The following is a 23,780-nucleotide window of genomic DNA, read 5'->3' on the forward strand; positions in this document are numbered from 1 at the left end:
TCTGGCACAGAGATCCTAAAACCCTTAGAATTTCCTGAGTTATACTTGTGGCTCTGATTCTGCATAACACAGCCTTTTCAGATAATAGCTAAGTTTATGCTAATGAAGTGACTGGGTGAGATCCCTAGATGTGGGGGCAGGTGACCAGAAAGAGCAAATGTCTTGAGTGCCTACTGTCACTCAGCTTGTCAGGGCTTAAGGGTGGCATGTCAGAGCACAGGGAAGAAGGAACCCATGGACACAGACTGTCTTTCCAATGAAAGGTTTTTATTGCTCACACCAATTCACACTAGGGCTTCACTACTCTGCATACCAATCTATATAGTTATGTTCATTAATCCACAGATCATTTTGTTAAAGATTTATTTTATTTATTTGAAAGACTGAGTCACAGAGAGAGGTAGATCCAGAGAGACAGAGGTCTTCCATCTGCTGGTTCACTCCCCAGGTGGCCACAATGTCTGGAGCTGCACCGCTCCAAAGCCAGGAGACAGGAGCTTCTTCTGGCTCTCCCACGTGGATGCAGGGGCCCAAGGACTTGGGCCATCTTCTACTGCATTCCCAGGCCATAACAGAGAACTAGATTGGAAGAGGAGCAGCCAGGACTACACCTGCACCCATATGGGATGCCAGTGCTTCACCCAAGGCTTTAACCTGCTGTGCCCACCCCAATCCACAGATCTTAACACACACCTAGCATCAAAGCAATCTCAAAGGCAATCCAACTATAGTAATATAAGTACAGCAAAGCATATGGTATTAATCATAGGGTCGAGACACATTCCTTAATATTACACATAGTGAATATCATTATAAATGCATTCTCAAGGATCGTATCAGGGTCATGAGAAGTCAAGAGTCCAGGGTCTGAAGTCTCTTACCGCTTGGAGAGATTGATCTCAGAACAGTTACAGGCAGGAAGTCTTGGGATGACTGTCACTGTGGGCAGTAGGCTGGAAGGGAGATGAGGAGTTGGAGAGGTCCCCTGCTGAGAGGTCTGGCAGTAGGCTGATGACATCAGCTCTGATGGAGTTTGGTCTAGTAGTTGCCTTGTTCACTAGGCCATCATCCCCAAGGGGATGAGGAGTGGTGAAAAGAGCTCTCCTTTTATCCTTGCCACTCCAGGGAAAAAGGGCACCTGGTTGGGGTCCAGGTGTCTATCAGTCATGTTCTGGAACTTCCCAGGGCGCCACCAGTCTGCTGACTAGGACAGGGCGTATCAGCTGTGTCCAGTGCTGTCGGTTCACCATGCTAGTATTGAGGGGGACTTGAGGTTATCATCCTTAGCACACACGTTATCTGACTGCCGGAGGTGACTGTTCAGTCAGATGAGGAGGTGTCTTTCTTGGCAGACACTAAACTTAGCATAAGTGGTGTCATCAGCTCCTAGTTTAGCATGAGTAACTCCATTCTTATTTTAGCTTGTTTGTGGTTAGCAGGGCTCTCTCACTCATTTGGGACTACCAAAAATTTCTCCATGGTCCACCTGCTATTAGTTGTTGGGTAAGCGGTGATCTGCGACTCGTCTTTGGGACTCCTGTGGGATTCCCCACAGCAAACAGGTGCTTTCCACTGACACCTGTGTGGGACTGTGTGTTGGCACTGAGTCTTTAACCTTTGAGGCTCCTGCTAACTGGAGATGGTATTAACTGGAGATGAATCGGTTGGTGTTCAGCAAACATTGTACATTTAGTGTTAAAAGTGATGTCAAACAAAGACACCTGGGTTAGAACATTAAACTGATTTTGGATGATTGTTGGGTTGCTGCTCTGAATCAAGCCCACTGATCATTCCACACTGCTGGGAAGGAAAAGTAGAAATGTCAGCTTTCTGAGTTAGGTTTTCTGGCTGCTTATGTATGTTTTCCTGACTCTCCAACTCGCATAAGCCTCCCATTTCCACATGGAGAGTGATTGCCAAGGCATGGAAACCTGTGTCAGCTTCTGAATGTGGGTCCCTTTGTGAACTGTAGGTTAAGCAGACTGCTTCCCAGAACTGGTTCTTTTGTGTGCTTTGTGGATGCTTGCTGCTTTTTTGTTAGATTTTGCCCACTTATTTAGGAATTGTGTTTCATGCTTTGAATTTAGATTTTTTTATTGTCTTGCTTGGAACCTGAGTTATTCAATAAGGCCTGAAACGGGAAAGAGAATTCTTGACAGTCATAGGATAGTTACCCAGGTGAATAAAAGGGCATTGGTGAGCTCAGGTGTGTTCCTGATCTTTTCTGCTTCTCCGCTCAGAGATGATGAAGTCCTGAATCTTTTTGATGTTCTTTGTGGCTTATTGTCAATTTCTCCCAAAGGAGAGGCTTGTTTGGTTTTGCCTTCATGAATTTTCCAAGAAGTTGATGTCACTTGTTGGTACTATATTAATTTTGTTTTTTGCCTCAGGCTTGGCTTTTCCACTTGCCGCCTGCTGCCATCTGAGGCTGTAGGTTTACCCAGTTCCCTCACAGCTCCTGCTGTTTATGGAACTTAGCTTGTTTCAAGATTATTTATTCATTTATTTATTTTAGTGGTTTATTGATTTGAAAGGCAGAGTTCACTCCCAAGATGCTGCAGTGTCCTGGGTTGGGCCAGGCTGAAGCCAGAAGCTAGAGCTTCATCTGGGTCTTGACATGGGTGATAGAGCCCAAGAACCTGGGCCATCTGCTGCTGCTTTCCCAGGCACGTTAGCAGGGAGATGGATTGGAAGTGGAGCAGCTGGGAATCAAACTGGCACCCATATGGGATGCCTGTGCTGCAGCTGGTAGCTTAACCAGCTGCTTAACCTGCTGTACCATGGCATCAGCCCCTCAAGTTTATTTTTGACATTGGTGATAATGTTATTTTTTTTTGTTTTAATTCCACAAGAGGTAATGCATGATAACTTTGTGGGGTTTTTTTTGGTTTTTGGTTTTTTTTTTTTTTACAAATTGGGAAAATTTTGTTGTAGATTGTGAATAATTGAAATTTAGTAGGAGGAAGTGTTGATAAAGTAGAAATATTATATAACTTTTCATGGATGTATGTTTGTTTATTTTATTATATGCCAAAACTTGGAGTGACCTTATTTATTGATTTTTCTTCTATCTAATGTTAACTGGCATCTCTCTGATTATACATTGATAAATAATAATGACCACTTGTTTGTTAGGTATACTGTTGTTTATACTGTTTAGCAATGGTGTATCCATATTTTTCTTTGCAATTCTATGAGTTTTCCTCTTATTCAGTTTGATGTTCTATTATATGTGTAGATACAAAGCGTTATAATGTCTTTTCAGAGAACTACCTGCTGTATCATTATGTAACTGCAAATATATCTGACCTAAATCCTGATTTGTCTAAAATGAATATAACTATGCTAGATTTCTTTGGACTTGTGTGTTATGATAATCTATATTTCTGTATCTATTTAAATTTACATCTCTTTGCTTATCTTTTAAAATACCTATTGTATATCTTAAATTGACAGACATGCCTTTACCATATAAAATGAAATTTGGAACTAGTTGTACACTGTAGAACAGATAAATTAAGCTAATTAATGGCATGCATTATATCACATACCTATTTTTAAAGATTTCTTTAGTTATTTATTTGAAAGACAAAGATAATGTTATAGAAAGAGGGGTGTGTATATATACATAGATAGAGAGAGAGAGAGGGAGAGGGAGGGAGTGACACACAGACACATAGAGCGATAGAGATCTTTTCTATCTGATGGTTGAATCCCCTGAGCTGATCCAAAGCCAGGAGCTTCTGGTCTCCCATGTGGGTGCAGGAACCAAGCATTTGGGACATCTTCTGCTGTTTTCCCAGGTGCCTTAGCAGGGAGCTAGATCAGAAGTAGAGTACCCAGGACTCAGTACTGGTATAGGATACTCGCTCTGCAGGCAAAAATTTCACCCACTGTGCCACAGCGCTGCCTCCTATATAATTTCTTTTAGCTGTTAGGCTGTAATGACCCAGTAAATTGTTGGCCCAAGCACTTGGGCCATCCTCCACTGCACTCCCTGGCCACAGCAGAGAGCTGGCCTGGAAGAGGGGCAACTGGGACAGAATCCAGCGCCCCGACCGGGACTAGAACCCAGTGTGCCGGCGCCACAAGGCGGAGGATTAGCCTAGTGAGCCGCAACGCTGGCAAGAAATAACATCTTTATAATTTTCCAAAATCATTGACTTGGTTTAGATTTTATTGTCTTCCCCTCATTTCTTCTCCCACATTGTAGATTCTAGCACAGCCCACATGTGTGACCATAAACATGCCACTTGGCTCATGTGTCAGTCATGATGTCCCCCCAGCCCTGCATGAGTGTTTTTCCAGGGTAGGGAGTGGGTCCCTGGTGACATCTATAGTCATGAGCATCATGCACTTAATTGTGTGTAGGTCTGGAGCTGCCCCCACTGTCAGTGATCTGCTGATATGATAAAGAGTGACCTAAAATCCAGGCAGTCTTCTGGGGATTGAGTATCTGCCAGTGTTTTTGTTTGTTTATTTTTTTGGCTTCTTGAATTGTTTTGCTTGGGTTACTTCCATTTGTAATTGAATCCAACTTGAGCAAATTCATCTGGAATGAATCTAAGCCTCCTTTTATTTCCCTGAACTGTTTGGAGACACTTGTACATACATACAATAACATCTGTTATTGTAGCTTTACGTAGATTTTAATACAGTCTTCTTGGTTTTATTTCCATTTGAGACAGCCCTGTATTTTATTTAAAATCTGTGTGGACTGTCATTCTCCACAAAGTTCTTTCTGAGTTCTGATTGACTTGACATTCAGCTGAGATCTTGGTCTGTTACCCTTGCAGGATTCACTATTTTTCTAGTAATATATATGTACCACACAGGATTTCACCTTAATGTATACATTAGACAACTCTTATTTTTTTCATACCTCTAAGTTCTCTAGAAAGTACACATTTTGCAACTTCATATTTGTGGCCAAAATTATATTTAAAAATATGAATCATATGAAATACTTTCTATAGTATAAATTTCAATAAAAACCAGTTTATTTAATTCTATGAAAACTGATATCTGTGTCTTTGGTAAATTGACTTATTTGAATAATCACTCTTTACTTTTTTTTAAGATTTATTTATTTATTTGAAAGTCAATGTTACAGAGAGAAAGAGAGGCAGAGAGAGAGAGAGAGGTCTTCCATCTGCTGGTTCACTCCCCAATTGGCAGCAAAAGCTGGAGCTGTGCCAACCTGAAACCAGGAGCCAGGAGCTTCTTCTGGATCTCCCATGTGGGTGCAGGGGCCCAAGGACTTGGGCCTTCTTCTACTGCTTTCCCAGGCCATAGTAGAGAGCTGGATCGGAAGTGGAGCAGCTGGGACATGAAGCAGCGCTCATTGGGATGCTAGCTCTGCATGCGGTGGCTTTACCCACTATGTCACAGCACTGGCCCCCACCCTTAGCATTTTAAATTGTTTTCTTTGCTGTAACATTTTTAATTACAAAAGTTGTAGAAAATAAATGTTTTCATTTACCCAGTGATAACTTGTGTTTCATCTCTATCGATTAATAGAGTTGTGAGTGCTCTCTGTGGCATATTCCTATGTTTTAAGGACTATGCCTCAGAGGGAAGCTGGTGTTTTCCAGTATCCATTATTTGCCTGTTCTATCATAGTCATTTTTGGCAATGCATAATCTAGAATGAAGTCAGAACAGTTCTCTTTTAATTCCCTCCAAATACCTCCTATTCCAGGTATAATTTGAGGAACATTCACATGTTTCCAAGAACAAAGGAAGTGAATACATCTCCTGTAAGTTGCATACTTTATTTTTTCTCACATTGTTTTCAGCTTTTATTTTAGGAGCTTTCAGGTGATTTGTAATTAAAATGGAAAAGTAAAAGTAAACACAAATAAAATTTAACCTTCAGAGAATATACACAAGCATGATGGAGTTGGCATGATTATAAAACATTAGAATTGTCTCAGAGAAGGCAATTTGATCTCTGCTCTTTCTGTTGCCATAGCAAAAATATACACTTGTTACATGTTTCTAGTTTCAGCCTGAGAATATTCTAAATTGTGTGGGATATGATGTGTGAAACAGTCTTCAGATGATGGAGTAGGCAATTTTTTAGTGCCATCCTGGAAATTAAACACTCAGCATTCTGCTAAAAGACAATCAGTTAATTGTTTTGGAATTGCTCAAATAGTATAGGCTTAATAGTTTTGTGGAGCTGAACTTGACTCTTGGATAGGACCAGGAATGTCTGAGAAATAGTATCTGCTGTAGGTTCTAAACTCTCCATTGCAGACTTTCCAAAGTTATTTTTTTGGGCAAATAATTCCATTGTTCATTTTTCACCTTAAGCCACACTCAGAATAATTTTATTTTAATGTTTCCAGTGTCTCTCAGTAGCATAATCATAGACAAAGCTAAAGACTATTCTCTATTCTTTGTCTTACTTGAGTGTTCTGCTTTATGTAAAAATGTTTATGTACTTGAGAGAGAGAGGCTGGCTGGGGAGCTCCCATGCACTAATTCACTGTCTAAATACCCACAGCAAGCAGGGCTGGGGCAGTGCTGAAGCCAGGAACCAGGAACGGAGTCTAGGCCTCCCACATGATGTCTTTACCACTTCTTCAGGTCTGCATTGGTTGAGATCTAGTATCAGAAATTGTCACTGGACATCAAACCTGGGCACTCTGAGGTAGAAATAGGGTTAATTTTTTTTTAATTAATTTTATTTGAGTGTTAGAGTTATAGACAGTGAAAGGTAGAGGTAGAGAGAGAGGTCTTCTACCTGCTGGTTCACTCTCCAAATGGCGCAGCTCTGGCTGTTGCGGCCAATCCGAAGCCAGGAGCCAGGCACCTCCTCCCTGTTTTCCACATGGGTGCAGGGGCCCAAGGACCTGGGCCATCCTCTACTGCTTTCCCAGGCCAGAGCAGAGAGCTGGATTAGAAGTGTAGCAGTTGGGACAAGAACCGGTGTCCATGTGGGATGCTGGCACCAAAGGCAGAGGATCAACCCACTGTACCGTGGCACCGGCTAGGGTTAATTAAATGGCATCATAAACACTAGGCTAAATGTCTGCACCCTTTTTTTTTCTCTGCCATTTTTAAAATGACTATGTATGATCATTTTCTATAAATTCTTGTCTATTGCTATCACAGCTTCAATGATGATTTCTTATCTTTTTCTCTGAATGTGTCTAGTTTCTTCTGGAAAAGAAGGTAACATGGTTCATTCAGGGTTCCATCTGATCTCCCATTCTGGCTGCTGTGTAATTTCCCTTGACAGATGTGGCCCTTTGTGCGCCAGCACTCCTGTTTCCCTCCCTCATGGTCCTTTTTCACAGCCTTTCGATCATAGTTTCGACTCTGTTTAATGTTTTTTGTAGCTTTCCAAAAGCTCAAGAAATCTAAAGTGAAACCATATCCTGCATTCTTTGTTTATGCTCTTATAAATGATATAAAACCCCATCCCTATGAACATCTGGTGGGGGCAGAGGAGTGGGTTGAACCATTTATGTATTTTCTTTGTAGAAATGTCTCTTTAGTAATTTGCCCATTTAAAATCTGTTTTTATTGCTTTGAGGTTGCAGGAGTTTCCTGTATACCATATATTCCCAATATTATTCTCTTATCAATTTACAATTTACAAATATTTTCCCATCAAATGGGTTTCCTTTTCACTCTGAGATTCTTTTCACATACAAAAGGTTTTAATTTTTTATAGTTTTTCCCCTGTTTTGTTTCCTATGCAGTATAGAGGCTATTTATATGAGTTATTCCCCACCAGCTGTTACTGTTTCTCTCCTCTGTTTATTTTCAACATTTTAATTCATAATTATGGCTTCATATTATAACATGAAATATGAAGTGATTATTATTTATTTATAAACTGATATTTAACCCAAGTTTAACACATTCTCAATTAGAACATCATGCTTTGTCTACACTCCATATAGTTCTTAATTTCTTAGACACTTAGTGTGAACTATGGATTAACTGTGGCATTTTTTGATACATGTCTCTAAGACTATTGAAAAGCCCATAGGGCCATTCTGTAGACTTGCAGTGCCATTTTCTGAGAGGATCAATTGCTCTAGCAGATGCTTATTCTGGGTGCCTCAGAATATCAGGGTAGTGAAGTAAATTATTGTTATGTAACAATCATCCTCCACAGGGCTTCCACCATCAAGATGTGTATGAAATCTATTTTTGTCAGCATGCTAGAATTGCCTTTTTTGGAACTATGTTGGCTATTTTTGCTTTACACAGAAGAGGGAATTGAACCAAGTAGAACCGTATTCAGAAGTGACAGAGTGTATCTCTACTCCCAGTTGCTTGGCTGACATCATATTCCCTGTAAGAGTTTCCCTGAATGGATTAGGATATATGATCATCTCAAAAGAAATAATATCAAAGATGAGTGGGCCATGGTCATGACATACTGAAATTTCTCTTCCCCCATAATAGCCAATCCTTTTATAGAATTTTGTTTTGGAGAAATCTGAATATTGACTTACACCATGACCCAGGCAATTTACTCTAGGAATTTACCTAAAGGAAATGAAATCAGCATATGTTCCTCTATTGTAAACTCCTGAAAAGCAAAAGTTACATTTTTTTTTTGACAGACAGAGTGGACGGTGAGAGAGAGAGAGAGAGAGAGAGAGAGAGAGAAATGTCTTCCTTTTGCCGTTGGTTCACCCTCCAATGGCCACAGCGGCCGGTGCACCGTGCTGATCCGAAGCCAGGAGCCAGGTGCTTCTCCTGGTCTCCCATGGGGTGCAGGGCCCAAGCACTTGGGCCATCCTCCACTGCACTCCCTGGCCACAGCAGAGAGCTGGCCTGGAAGAGGGGCAACCGGGACTAGAACCTGGTGTGCCAGTGCCGCAAGGTGGAGGATTAGCCTAGTGAGTCGCAGCACTGGCTCAAAATCAGCATATGAAAGAGTGATTTGTATGCTCAGGTTTATTGCAGTCAATTCTCAATAGCTAAGATACGGAATCAACCCAGATGTCCATAAACTGGAGACTGGATAAAGAAATTATGGTATATATACACTATGGAATACTAGAACGCAGTAAAAAATAAAATGAAATCCTTTTATTTGCAACAAAATGGATGCAACTGGAAACCATTATATTTAGTGAAATAAGGTAGCCTCAAAGAGACAAATACCATGTGTTCTCTCTGATATGTGGTAACTAATAGAGTGTGTGTGTTTTTTATGTGATGATTTTGGACAGCCCTTGTTTTGACTGTTGAGGAAGAGTGTGTTTTTTTTCTTCATGCTATTTTTTTAAATAAAGATTTATTTATTTGAAAGTCACAGTTGCACAGAGAGAGGAGAGGCAGAGAGAGAGGTCTTCCATGTGCTGGTTCACTCCCCAGTTCGCTGCAATGCCTGGAGCTGTGTCGATCCAAAGCCTGGAGCCAGGAACTTCTTCCAGGACTCCTATGTGGGTGCAGGGGCCCAAGGACTTGGGCAGTCTTCTACTGCTTTCCCAGGTCATAGCAGAGAGCTGGTTCAGAAATGGAGTAGCCAGGACTTGAACTGGCACCCATATGGAATGCTGGCACTGCAGGCAGCGGCTTTACCCACTGTGCCACAGCACTAGCCCCTATTTGAACTCCTTTTTAGTGTAGGTTTAATCTTATGAGTATAAAGTTAATTGAAAATAGTTCTTTGTAAAAAATGAAGAAATGGAATATGAGAGGAAGGAGGAAGAAGGGTAGGAATGAGGGCAGGAGGGAGGGTGGGGTGGGAAGAATTACTGGCCCATGTTCTTTGTGCTCTTACATTGTATCCTATTCAGGAAAACATACTCATGCAAAATATCTAAAAATGTTTTTGGTGTTTCAGTGAACTGCAACCTGAGAATATAGAAAAATCTGTTTGAAACTTTTAACTTTATGGTGATTGATATTGAAACTGTGCCTCCATCTAACATGTTAATTTAATAATATGGTCATACTTTATGTCTGCAGATCATACTGTGCATTTCTTTCAGAATTATTAGGAGAAGGATTACTTACAGAATAATAAAGGATACTCTATTGTAGTGATTTATTTTGGAATTATTCAATTAATATAGAGGCAGATATTTTCATTTAGATTTTGCTTTCTGTTATAGCTCGCAAAAGTAGCAGCATCTTACCAGAGGCATGCAAGAAACACACGCTATGAAGTTAATTGAAAGTAATTCTTGGATCAGCCCTTAAGGCACGCGGATCTGGCTGAAAAGCCCATGAGAGTATTTCAGGCATGGAAAGCCAAAACACTCTGGCAAAAAAAAAAAAAAAAAAAAAAAAAAAAAAAAAAAAAAAACACACACAACCCTAAATGAAAGATCTCCGCGAGTGAGATCCCAGTGAAAAAAACAGGTCATCAAAGAAGGAGGTACCTTTCTCTGAAGGGAGGAGAGAACTTCCACTTTGACTACGACCTTGTCTAAATATGTTCAGAGTTGGTGAACTCAGGGGGCTTCCATAGCCTTGGCAACTCATGACAAGAGCCTAGGGTGATTACTGAGGCCATAAACAAGAGTGTCACTTTGTTAAGTCAACAACAGGAGTCACTGTGCACTTACTCCTCATGTAGGATCTCTGTCCGTAATGTGCTGTACATTGAGATTTAATGCTATAATTAGTACTCAAACAGTATTTTTCACTTTGTGTTTCTATGTGGGTGCAAACTGTTGAAACCTTTACTTAATATATGCTAAACTGATCTGTAAATAAAGAGAATTGAAAATGAATCTTGATGTGAATGGAAGGGGGGAGGGAGAGGGAAAGGGGAGGGTTGTGGGTGGGAGGGAAGTTATGGGGGGGGGGGGACCATTGTAATCCATAAGCTGTACTCTGGAAATTTATATTCATTAAATAAAAGTTTAAAAAAATTAAAAATTTAAAAAAAAAAAAAAATTCTTGGGGCTGGCACCATGGCTCACTTGCTTAATCCTCTGCCTGTGGCGCTGGCACCCCATATGGGTGCCAGGTTCTAGTCCCAGTTGCTCCTCTTCCAGTCCAGCTCTCTGCTGTGGACTAGAACCTGGTGCCTATGTGGGATGCCGGTGCTGCAGACAGAGGATTAGCCAAGTGAGCCATGGTGCCGACCCCTAATGAATGTTTTTTTTTACAGGTGTTGGTATCATTTGAAGACCTGACTGTGGACTTCACCTGGGAGGAGTGGCAAAACTTGAACAGTGCTCAGAGAATCCTGTATAGGGATACAATGCTAGAGATCTACAACAACCTGCAGTCCTTAGGTGAGTAACACCCCTGCTGTGCCCAACTGAAACGTTTTCTGATTTGACAAATCAGTGAATGCTTTTGAAGTTTCATGCTGGATGGGTATAGAATTTGAGTCTGTAAAGAATGAGTATCAACTTTCTAGGAAAGGATTCAAATCAGAACCTCCATCATACAGCTGCAAGACCTACCTGTTATCCTTTAAATAATCTAAGTTAGTGATTTGACCAAGTCTTACATTATTTTCCCATTAATAGGGCACTGCATTACCAAACCTCACTTGATCTGCAAGTTGGAGCAAGGAGCAGAACCATGGATAGTGGAAGAAGGCCTATATCAGAGGTTCCCAGGTCAGTCTGCACATAGTGTACAGGGAGGCCTTGACAGAAAGAGTGAAGCAGATGTTGACTGGGTCTCTTCTCATTAACTTTTCCAAATCCCAGCCCAGAAGACAGCTGGTTTCATGAATCAGACATAAGTATTCTGTAGTATCCAGGGAAGACTCAGAAGTATACATTTCTCTCCCTCTCCTACTCTTGGTAACTATGCTGTTTGATTGTTTTGATATCCAGTAATAATTCTTCACTAACAGAAGTGGAGATTCTGGGTCCTGAGTTCAAGTCAGACCATGCTTTTGTTGAATGGCCCAGTTTTGTTTACTAATTGAGTTTGAAGTGTGAATTCTCCCTTCTTTCAATGTAATTGAAAAATAAAAAGATAAAGGTGTAAGAGAAACAATATTCTGTGAAACTAGGAGACAACTTATCCTACAATACTTAAAACAAAGGCCTTCAGAAACTCAAATTATCAAGGAGGATTGTGTATATAGGCAATTGATAGGAGAGAAGCAGGGCTGTTGATCTCAGAATGAGCTAGAGTAAACAATTCTAAAACAAGATGAGCAGACACTGCATTACAAAAACAGTACCTTAATCTGGTAGGGAGCTAATACTCAGGGAATGTATTGGGATTTTTCTTTATCTGTTGTGGTTCAGAGAAGCTGAAGATGTCATGTTTCCCTGTGAAAATGGAGAGAGCTGTCATCAGAGTACAGATAAAATCAGATTTTCACTAGAAAAACCACAAATGCCATTCAAACGAGATGACTGAACATGAAACAACCATAGGTCCATTTTCTCTTCCTAAATTATGATCTTGCTTAGGATATAAGCACTTGTCCCTCTCCACTACCTGCAAGTAAATGATCCAATAAACTGGTCTATCTTCTAGACTGAAAGATAGCAGGAAAACACAAAATGCTTTTAAAAAATTATTTTATTGGGAAGGTGAAATACAAAGAGTGAGAGAGATATCTTCTACCCACTGGTTCACTCACCAAATAGCCACAATGGCCAAGACTGGGCCAGACTGAATCCACAAGACAAGAGATTCATCAGGTATTCCTAAGTGGTTGTAGGGGCCCAAGTACTCAGGCCATCTTTCTTTTTTTTTTTTTTTTAACTTTTATTTAATGAATATAAATTTCCAAAGTACAGCTTATGGATTACAATGACTTCCCCCCATAATGTCCCTCCCACCCACAACCCTCCCCTTTCCCTCTCCCTCCCCCCTTCCATTCACATCAAGATTCATTTTCGATTCTCTTTATATACAGAAGATCAGTTTAGCATATATTAAGTAAAGATTTCAACAGTTTGCTCCCACACAGAAACATAAAGTGAAAAATTCTGTTTGAGTACTAGTTATAGCATTAAATCTCAATGTACAGCACATTACGGACAGAGATCCTACATGAGGAGTAAGTGCACAGTGACTCCTGTTGTTGACTTAACAAAGTGACACTCTTGTTTATGGCCTCAGTAATCACCCTAGGCTCTTGTCATGAGTTGCCAAGGCTATGGAAGCCCCCTGAGTTCACCTACTCTGATCATATTTAGACAAGGCCATGGTCAAAGTGGAAGTTCTCTCCTCCCTTCAGAGAAAGGTACCTCCTTCTTTGATGACCTGTTCTTTCCACTGGGATCTCACTCGCGGAGATCTTTCATTTAGTTTTTTTTTTTTTTTCTCTAGAGTGTTTTGGCTTTCCATGCCTGAAATACTCTCATGGGCTTTTCAGCCGGATCCACATGCCTTAAGGGCTGATTCTGAGGCCAGAGTGCTGTTTAGGACATCTGCCATTCTATGGGTCTGCTGTGTATCTCACTTCCCATGTTGGATCGTTCTCTCCCTTTTTTATTCTATCAGCTAGTATTTGCAGACACTAGTCTTGTTTATGTGATCCCTTTGGCTCTTAGTCCTATCATTATGATCAATTGTGAACAGAAATTGATCACTGGGACTAGTGAGATGGCATTGGTACATACCACCTTGATGGGATTGAATTGGAATCCCCTGGTATGTTTCTAACTCTACTGTTTGAGGTAAGTCAGCTTGAGCATGTCCCGAATTGCACATCTCTTCCCTCTCTTATTCCCACTCTTATATTTAACAGTGATCACTTTTCAGTTAAGTTTCAGCACTTAAGAATAATTGTGTATTCACTGCCTTCCCAGACCATTAAGAGGGAGCTGGTTCAGAAGTTGAACAGCTAGGACTCAAACCAGTGAACACCTGGGATGTTGTTGCTGCAGGTGGAGGCTTAACTTTATACACCACAGGACAATCTCTAAACACAAGTTTTATGAGAAAAAAAGGTAAGGAAAAAGGACAGGGAAAAATGAACTGCTTGAAAGCACTCAGTGTAAAGACAAAGGCCTGGGTCGCTCAAGACCCCATCTGGGTCTCTCAAATGTGTGTAGGATCCAACCACATGAACCATCATATGCCACTTCCCAGTTTACATTCCAGAAAATGGCATATGAAGCAGTGTAGCTGGAGCTCAAAGTGGAATGGGTGCAGGTGTCCATTATATGAAGCAGACATTATAAGCACTCGTTTAACCCACTTTACCATATAACTCATTTTTTTACATTTAAAATAGTAAAGAGATCATGACTGAACATTGGGAAAACCTATTGGTATGGTTTATTATGTTAATGTATTAAGAGGAAAAGCCATTTAATGGTCATAAATATCTTACAAATTATACTAAAGCTAAATGACACTGAGATATCAAGTCCCTTCATTCCTTTTACATGAGCATTCCAAGAGAAACACATAGATGTGATTCATGAACAGTGTTTTTGTTTGCTTTTTCATTTCAGCAGCCCAGAAAAGATATGACCTCAGTGGCCCCAACCAGGAAAGTGAAGACATAAATTTGATTCCAGGTGTAATGACAAATAACAATACATCAGTTCACAAGAGAGTTGAATTAAGAAAAATACCTAATTTAAGTTCAAGCCATATTTCAAAATCAGTTATCAAAAAGAGAATGAAACCTGAGGCATACAGAACATTCCATGATGTGTATCTCCCTAATGACCCTAGTGAGATGCAAACTGGTGAGAAATCTGGTGACAGTAATGTACCTGGGAACTCTTCCCAATGCTGTGAACCTTCTAGTCAACCTCACAAGATTCAGACTGCAGAGCAGCCATTACCATTAGAACACAGTGCACAAACAAAAGCCTTAAAAAGGAAGAAGGTAGTGTTTACATTTGAGAGAGAGCATATGGAAGAGACCTATAAGAAGTCAGCTGTCATTGTTGGAAAGATAACTCACATAGGAAAGAAAACTTTCCATAAAAATTCCGACCTCAGTAAGCAGCAAGTGGGTTTGTTACCTCACACAACAGTGAAACTCTGAATTCAGTGTGTATGAGGAAACTATCAGTAACAAATCAGACATTACAGTGAATCAGAGAACGCATACTGGAAAGAAACCTTATGTGTGTAAAGCCTGTGGGAAATCTTTTAGCTGTAAATCTTGCTGCATGATCCATTACAGGACTCACATAGGAGAAAAGCCCTTTGGGTGCAATGAGTGTGGACAAAACATTTACCAGGAGTCAAACCTCACTGGAATGAAAATGGTTGTGAAACCCTATGAGTGTAACACATGTGAAAAAGTGTTTGGCCGGAAATCACACCTCACAGCACATCAGAGGATTCACACCAGAGAGAAACCATTTGAATGTAATGTGTGTGGAAAAGCCTTTTATCAAAAGGCATACCTCACTAGACATCAGAGAATTCACACTGGGGAGACACCTTGTGAATGTAAGGAGTGTGGAAAAGCTTTTAGTAATCAGTCACTCCTCTGTGCACATCAGAAAATTCATACAGGAGAGAAACCTTACAAATGTAATGAATGTGGAAAAGCCTTCTGCCAGAAGTCACACCTCTTAACACATCAGAAAATTCACACAGGGGAGAAACCTTATGAATGTAATGAATGTGGGAAAGCCTTTGGCTGGAAGTCATATTTCATCTTGCATCAGAGAATTCACACAGGAGAGAAACCTTATAAATGTAATATTTGTGAGAAAGCCTTTTGGTGCAAATCAGACCTTGTAAAACATGAGAGAATTCACACAGGGGAGAAACCTTATGAATGTAGTGAGTGTGGAGAAGCCTTTGGTAATAAATTGATGCTCAGTACACATGAGAGAATTCACACAGGGGCAAAACCTTATGAATGTAATGAATGTGGAAACACCTTTGGCTGGAAGTCATACTTAATTACACACCAGGAGAGAAACCTCATAAGTGTAATGAGTGTGGGAAAGCCTTTTGCCATAAATCAATTCTCTGTATACATCAGAGACGCCATAAGGGGAGAAACGTTATGAATGCAAAAAATGTGGAAAAGCCTTTTACCAGAAGTCACATCTCCTAAGACACCAGAGAGTTCACACAGGAGAGAAACCTTAGGAATGTACTGCGTGTGCAAAAGCCTTTTGCGTCATCTTTCAGTAGGCATGAAAGAATTCACACAGGGGAGAAACCTTATGAATGCAACAAGTGTGGAAAAGCCTTTTGCCAGAAGTCAAACCTCATAACACACCAGAAAATTCATACAGCATCGAAGATCTTATGACTACACTAAATACTGGAAAAGCTTTCTACCAGGGTACCTCTTAACAGAATCCAAGTGGGAATGAAACCATGAATACATCAATTGTAGAAGATTGTTTTCCAAGAAATCAATGTAATATGTGTGACAAGGCATTTTTCTGGAATTCACACCTCATCACACATCAAAGAACTAAGAGAAATCTTGTAGATATAATGAATGTGGACAATCCTTTAGCCAGGGGCTGGCACTGTGGTGTAGTGGATGGGGCCACTGCCATATATGGGTGCTGGTTCGAGTCCCGGCTGCTCCACTTCCAATCCAGCTCTCTGCTATGGCCTGGGTAAGCAGTAGATGGCCCAAATTCTTGGGCCATTGCACCCATCTGGGAGACCTGGAAGAAGCTTCTGGCTCTTGCTTCAATCGGCTGAGCTCCAGCTGTTTCAGCCAATTGGGGAATGAACCAGTGGATGGAAGACCTCTCCCTTTCCGCCTCTCCCTCTCCCTCTCCGCCTCTCCCTCTCTGCCTCTCCCTCTCCCTCTCCGCCTCTCCTATCTCTGTATGGCTCTTTGAAATAAATGTTGAAATCTTTAAACAGAAATCAATTCTCCTTAATATCAGATGATTCACAAAGCAGAGAAATCTTGTGAAGTTAATGAATGTGGTAAAGCATATCCTGGAATTGAATCGTACATAGGCTTAGATTTCACAAAGCAGGGAAACCTTTTGAATATAGTATTTAAAAAATCTTTTAAGTAGATGAAAAGGACATCAGAAGGCTTCCACAAAGGAAAAGAAAGCTCTAGCTTTATATTGAATATGAGTAATCTCTTTGCCAAAGTCAGTAGTTAGCTTAGACCAAGAGACTTTAGAGATGAGGAAGTGAACATACCTCAGAAAACATTCTGCCATAAGTCATTTCTCCTTATCAGAGAACATGTACATAGTAAAAGTCCTAGGACAAATAGAAGTGGGAAAACCACTACTATACAGTAAACTTCAATAAAATTTCAGAATGTACTGCAAATGTAACTTGGGGCAAGCATTATGACACAGCAGGGTAAGTCATTACTTGTAATGCCACCATCTCTTAGAACCAACTCTAGTCTCAGCTGCTCCATGTCAGACCCAAGCCACTATTAATGCTACTGGGAAGTTGGTAGATGACCCAAGTAGTTGGGGCACTGCACCCACGTGTGAGACTTGGAGAGAGTTGCAGGCTCCTGGATTTGTTCTGCCCCAGTCTTGGCCATTCTGCCCATTGGGGGGATAAACCACTCTGTAGAAGATCTTTTTCCCTTTTGGAACTCCACTTAAAAGTCTTCAACAAATATAATTTGTGTGGAGAAACCCTTTACTGGAATCACACCTTAGTAGATAAAAGGCAGTTAACATGATGGAGTAATACTGTGTGACAAAAAACTGATAAGAGTTCTTCAAAACTACTTTTTTTTCTCTTTTTGCATAAGAATTCTGCACTGTTTTGTTTCCACTTATTGAGTGGGACCAAGTAAATGAATTGTGGTGCCATATGTAAGATTTGTTAAATACTCAGTCTATAACACTTGAAATACCATCTTCACAATTACAAATTATTTGGTGTAGTGGTTTTTTATCTACCCATGATTCCATTCCAGTTTAGCACAAATGAATGGCGTGATCACAAGTATGTCACTTGAAATCATGGGACAGTCTTAATCCTGTCCCCTCCCCCCCAGTGCTGTGTTATGAGTGTTTTTCCTAGGGTATAGAATGAATCTCTGACCTAGATGTATTTGTGTGTGTCTAGATTTGCCTACCAGAATCCTATTTCCATATTCAGGTGTTGTATCACATACCACCCATAAAATAAAGATAACATTATGTCTTATAAATTGCAGCTCATTTTTTCTCTGATGTTGCCCACATTTTTAAATGTGTACTATCCCTTTAAATGTTTCTCAAAGATGGGGACTCTATTAAGAAATTTAAGGTATATGAATTTCATGTATTTCATCAATATGAATTTTGGAACATAGACTTTTCACCCTATCTGCCCTTTTTCCTCCTCCTCCTATTCCCTGTTTTAATTTTTACAAATTTTTTCCAGTTTACTTTATACTAATAAGATTAACTCTACACCAAGTAAAGAGTTCAACAAATAATACAAAGAAAAGAAACTGCCTCAACAGTAGAGACAAGGGCTGCAAATGATCTAATCTGAAAATGCCAATTTCATTCTAAAACAATCCATTTTAGGTACTCTATTAGTTACCACCAATCAGGGAAAAATTATGGTTTCACAAAATCAAGAACTTGTACTGAAATGTATACAGAGTGTCCCCTGCAATGGAGAAACCAGGACATGTATACTACCCCTCTCTTCAAGGTCACCTGCAAATTATTTAAAATTTGTGTTTATTCCCTTCCTGATTTATAAATTCTCTCTGGCATCTCAGGACATACACGGATGGACTTTTTACCTGGGTTGCATGGTCTTTCTTTGGTGCCTTCACTGAAAATGTAACAAATGATCTAGCTGCATTTGCTCCTTTTCTATTTTCCATCAAGAGGACAGGATTGTCATCCCTTCCACCTCCACTGCAACCCACTGGGGACAGCTCATTGACAGTAGTCAACTTCCAATTGTTATAAGATTCCAACCTCGAATACCAAGATAAAATTTAAAGACAGATAAGTGTTTAATTTATTGAAAATAACCCAAATAAAAGTGAAATAGCCATTGTTAAGGTCCAACAAGATTCTTCAGGCAATCAGGTGGAGGGTAAGACTTCAAAGGGGACTAGCAGTGGACAGAACAGAAGATGTGGCCATGCTCACAGGGTGTGATGGTACTGCATAGCTTCTTAGGTCTCGGTTCCATATTAGGCAAGTCTCAGGAATGATTGCAGTTGGATAAAGGGTATGACTGGGAATGATTTTACTGTATAGATGCAGTTTGGATTATGTGTGAGGGCACAAGCCAGCCTTCACACATTCTAGCCAAATTTTGAGTGTGGTCTGTGATCTGATGCAGATGGTTTCAGCTCCTGGATGTTTGGGGAGCTAGGTTGTGCAAGGAACAGTGGATGGTGTGGGTAGGAGCTCATTTATTTTCTCCATTGAGTTTACTGCCTATCAGAGGGGACTGGCATTCAGGTTTATTGTACCCCTTACCCATCATGCATACAAGATATGTCTGGAAGTCAGAGACTTTGTTCCTCTGGTGATTTGCTTCCCAGGTACCCACAACAGATGACCCTGGGACAGGCAAACCTGGAAGTCATGAACTCAGTCCATATGGATGGCAGGGACCAAAGTACTTGATCTATCACTTGCTGCTTCTTGGTATGCACATTAGCAGGAAGGTGGATTGAGCAAACCTGAATCTTAGGCACTCTGGTATGGGATATGGCCATACCAAGTGGCATCTTAACCACTGGGCCACTCACCTTTTTTCTCAGCTGAAATCCATTATGGTCAGAGAAAATATTTTACATGGTTTTTATCCTGTAAATTTGTTTAGACATTTTATAACCTAGAAAATTGTTTTCTTTTAAAAAAATGTATATACACTTGAATGCATATTCTCTGGTTCAATGGTGTAGTATTTGCCATTGATGATTTATAATGTTCAAATGGTCTACATCCATTTCAGTTGCTTTCCTAACTGTGTTCATTTATGAAAGGGGGTATTGTCATCCATAAGCACTGCTATTGATGGTTTGTCCATTCCTTTGTCTTTTTCTTTATATAATGTATATAATTATGGTATCCACATTGTTTAACACTTTTATTATTATGTCATGCCCTTATTTGTCTCTACTAACAGGTTTTGCCATTTTTATTCTATTCTGCCCAATATTAGGATGGCCAACCAGTATAGCCATCTCTCTGACATTTTGATGTAGCTTTTTTGTCCTTTTACTTTTCACATTTTGTGTCTTTGAGTGTAAAGGTTTTCTGTTTCAGACAGTATGTTATTTGATGTTATTATTTTAGACTACATGAAAATCTTTGACCTAAAAACATTTCTTTATTTGAAAGGCAGAGTGACAAACATTTTTCATTCCTGTTTTCACTTTACAAATGTTCATAATGGCTAAGGCTGGGCCAGGCTCAAGTCAGAAACTCCATCCAAGTCTCCCACTTGTGTAATAGGCATCCAAATATTTTGGCCATCATCCACTGCCTGCTGGGTGTATTAGCTAGAAGATGATGGGAATTGCAGAGCAGGGAAAGCCCTCACACTGTGTTCTGTTGCATCAGATGGGGGCATTCCAAGCAAAGTCTTAGCCACTTCACGACAGTGGCACTTTTATTTTTAGCCTTTTTAAATTTTTATTTACAACTGACAATAGGTTGCATATATTTGTAAACAAAATTTAACATTTTAATCAATATATACCTTCTATAATTACAGTATCAGTCTAATTTATCTCCATGTATTTTAGAAACCACTCATGTAAATTTCAATCGGCAAAACATAGTAGTCTCCACTGTATAGGGCAGCAATGAAACTAATTTCTTCTCTCTGCTGGAAACTTTGTACCCTTTGAGAAATGTCTGCCTTCATCTGTACACTACCATTTCTACAAACATATGGTAACCACTGTTGTACTCTTGGTGTATACAAACTTGACTTTGTCAGTATGCACATATAAGTAATTTTATGTATTTGTGTTTCTATGGCTGGCTTGTGTTAATATTTACCTGGTCCTTAAACAAAAAAGTTAATATGACTTTTTGTAATTGATAAAATATGGTTCTCAATAGATCTTGGAAAGTTGTAATTGACCCATGGATAGTACCAGGAATATGTAGAAGATAGATCTATAGGTCCGTTAAGAATTCTCCATACATTTCTCTCAGCTAGTTTATAAATACAGGTAGAACTTCAGACTGTCCAAAATTATAGTTTGAGGAAAATCATTCCATTGCTCATTGACGCTACAAATTACTATATTCAGTTTTTCAAATGATTACCAATAACATAAATTATAGTTTGAAGACTGGTCTCTATCCTTTGTCTTAGTTGAATCATCTGACATATTTTAAAAATTATATATTTGAGAGGTGAAGGGACAGAGGAGTAGAACAAAATAGGAAAAGAGATGAACAGGCATTTAACAAAAGAGGAAATATAAAATGGCCAAAAGACACATGAAAAATGCTCAGGAAAAATATTTACATATTTTTAGGTATTTTTCTTTGAAGATTTATTTATCTGAAAGAGTTACACAGAGAAGGACTTGCAGAGACAGAGAGGTCTTCCATCCATTGGTTCACTCCCCAGTTGGGATCAATGGCTAGAGCTGTGCCGATCCAAATCCAGGAGCCAGGAGCCCCTTCTGGGTCTCCCATGTGGGTGCAGGGGCCCAAAGATTATGGGCCATTTTCTGCTTTCCTAGGCCATAGCAGAGAACTGGGTTGGAAGTGAAGCAGCTGGGACTCAAACTGGAGCCCACATGGGATGCTGGTACTGCAGATAGTGGCTTTACTCACTATGCTACAGCACTGGCCCCGAAAAATATGTATTTATTAAATGAATAAATTAATTTCATTAAAAATAGTCTTGTAATAGATTGGATATTTCTAGATTAAGTAAAATTTCCTGGTTTAACAACATTGGAAATTTGTTTCAAAAAATCTTTTATTTACCTATTTCTGCCTTTGCAGTACTCACACTAGCACATTCTTAGTTTCACACCAAAGAGTGAAAGCCAATGTATCCACAGACCTTGAAAATGATTTATCTTTACAATTCATCCATCTGAATTCATTCATCCATCAACTCAAAATCTGACAACTAAGAAAACTTTTGTTACCTGAATGGAAAAAAATTTGATAACACAAAAATAAACTGTAAAAATACACTGTCCTGGGGTGGGCACTGGTCGACACTGTGGCGCAGTGGGTTAAAACCCAGCCTGCAGTACTGGCATCCCATAGGGGCACTGGTTCCAGTCCTGGCTGCTCCATTTCCAATCCAGCTCTCGACTATGGCCTGGGTAGAAGATGGTCCAAGTCCTTGGGCCCCTGCACCCACATGGGAGACCCAGAAGAAGCTCCTGGCTCTTGGCTTCAGATCAGCTCAGCTTTGGCCATTGGGGTCATCTGGGGAGTGAACCAGCAGAATGGAAGTCCTCTCTCTCTCTCTCTCTCTCTCTCTCTCTCTCCCTCTCCCCCTCTCCCCCTCTCCCCCTCTCCCCCTCTCCCCCTCTCCCCCCTCTCCCCCTCTCCCCCTCTCCCCCTCTCCCCCTCTCCCCCTCTCCCTCTCTCCCTCTCTGGCTCTACCTCTCTGTACCTCTGTCTTTCAAATAAAAATAAATCTTTTTAGAAAAAGATACAGTGAGGCCGGCGCCGCGGCTCACTAGGCTAATCCTCCGCCTTGCGGCGCCGGCACACCGGGTTCTAGTCCTGGTCGGGGCGCCGGATTCTGTCCTGGTTGCCCCTCTTCCAGGCCAGCTCTCTGCTGTGGCCAGGGAGTGCAGTGGAGGATGGCCCAAGTGCTTGGGCCCTGCACCCCATGGGAGATCAGGATAAGTACCTGGCTCCTGGTTTCGGATCAGCGCGGGTAGCCAGCCACAGCGCGCCAGCCGCGGTGGCCATTGGAGGGTGAAATCAACAGCAAAGGAAGACCTTTCTCTCTGTCTCTCTCTCTCTCACTGTCCACTCTGCCTGTCAAAAAAAAAAAAAAAAAAGGATACAGTGTCCCTCCTCGATTGTTTACCTTTGATTCAAATATTAAACTGTGTAATTCAAAAGTAGCCATATTGTCACTCAGCATGGGATTCACTTAGTGAGAAGCCTCATTGTCCCTTTTATGCTAAAATGATACCATGGGGCCGGCGCCATGGCACAGTAGGTTAATCCTCTGCCTGCGGCACCAGCATCCCATATGGGCACTGGTTTTACTCCTGGCTGCTCCACTTCCAGTCCAGCTCTCTGCTGTGGCCCAGGAAGGCAGTGGAGGATGGCCCAAGTCATTGGGCCCCTGCACCCACATGGGAGACCAGGAAGAAGCTCCTGGCTCCTGGCTTCGGTTCGACACAGCTCCGGCCATTGCAGCCATCTGGAGAGTGAACCAATGGATGGAAGACCTTTCTCTCTGTCTGTCTCACTGTAACTAATTCTCAAGTAAAATAAGTAAAAATCTTTTAAAAAATAAAAAAAATTATACTGGAAATGTCTGCAACCTGAAAATTTTGAAAGGATAATGTAAAAGAGTCAAAAGTGTATATGTTGTGTTTTTTTAAAAAAGATTTATGTATTTATTTGAAAGATTTACACAAAGAGAGGAGAGGAAAAAGAGAGTGAGAGGTTTTCCATCCACTGGTTCAATCCCCAATTGGCCTGGATGGCTGGAGCTGCGCTGATCCGAAGCCAAGAGCCAGGAGCTTCTTCCCAGTCTCCCACGTGGGTGCAGGGGCCCAAGAATCTGGGCCATCTTTCATTGCTTTCCCAGGCCATAGCAGAGAGCTGGACTGGAAGTGGAACAGTCTGGAGGTTTAACCTACTATTTGGGGAGAGAACCAACAGAAGGAAGACCTTTCTCTCTGTCTCTTCCACTCACTGTCTGTAACTACCTATCAAATAAATAAAATATTTTTTTAAAAAAGAGTCAATTGTTCTTAGACTACAAATCTCCAAAACAATTCATCAAAGTAAA

General features: G+C 40.6%; 1 protein-coding gene and 1 pseudogene across 4 annotated transcripts in view; both read left to right on the forward strand.

Annotated features, from left to right (window-relative positions):
• LOC108175847 (zinc finger protein 39) overlaps nucleotides 1-14,507 on the forward strand; it is a 53,989-nt gene extending 39,482 nt beyond the window's left edge. Inside the window, exons 2-6 of one of the 4 annotated variants that reach the window (XM_051834330.2) lie at nucleotides 5,701-5,758; nucleotides 11,101-11,227; nucleotides 11,468-11,560; nucleotides 13,724-13,864; nucleotides 14,375-14,507. In XM_051834330.2, the coding sequence (XP_051690290.1) occupies nucleotides 5,701-5,758; nucleotides 11,101-11,227; nucleotides 11,468-11,560; nucleotides 13,724-13,731 (286 nt within the window). In that variant the 3' untranslated portion in view covers nucleotides 13,732-13,864; nucleotides 14,375-14,507. Of the gene's footprint in view, nucleotides 1-5,700; nucleotides 9,698-11,100; nucleotides 11,228-11,467; nucleotides 12,638-13,723; nucleotides 13,865-14,374 lie in introns of those variants that run through there. The other 3 variants (XM_051834328.2, XR_011386418.1, XR_011386417.1) reach the window with 3 other exon arrangements.
• Nucleotides 14,508-15,046: 539 nt separating this feature from the next.
• On the forward strand, nucleotides 15,047-17,531 carry LOC127487739 (zinc finger protein 84-like; annotated as a pseudogene).
• The last annotated feature ends 6,249 nt before the right edge of the window (nucleotides 17,532-23,780 follow it).

This window comes from Oryctolagus cuniculus, chromosome 2 (genome assembly GCF_964237555.1).
Source record: "Oryctolagus cuniculus chromosome 2, mOryCun1.1, whole genome shotgun sequence".
Classification (NCBI taxonomy): domain Eukaryota; kingdom Metazoa; phylum Chordata; class Mammalia; order Lagomorpha; family Leporidae; genus Oryctolagus; species Oryctolagus cuniculus.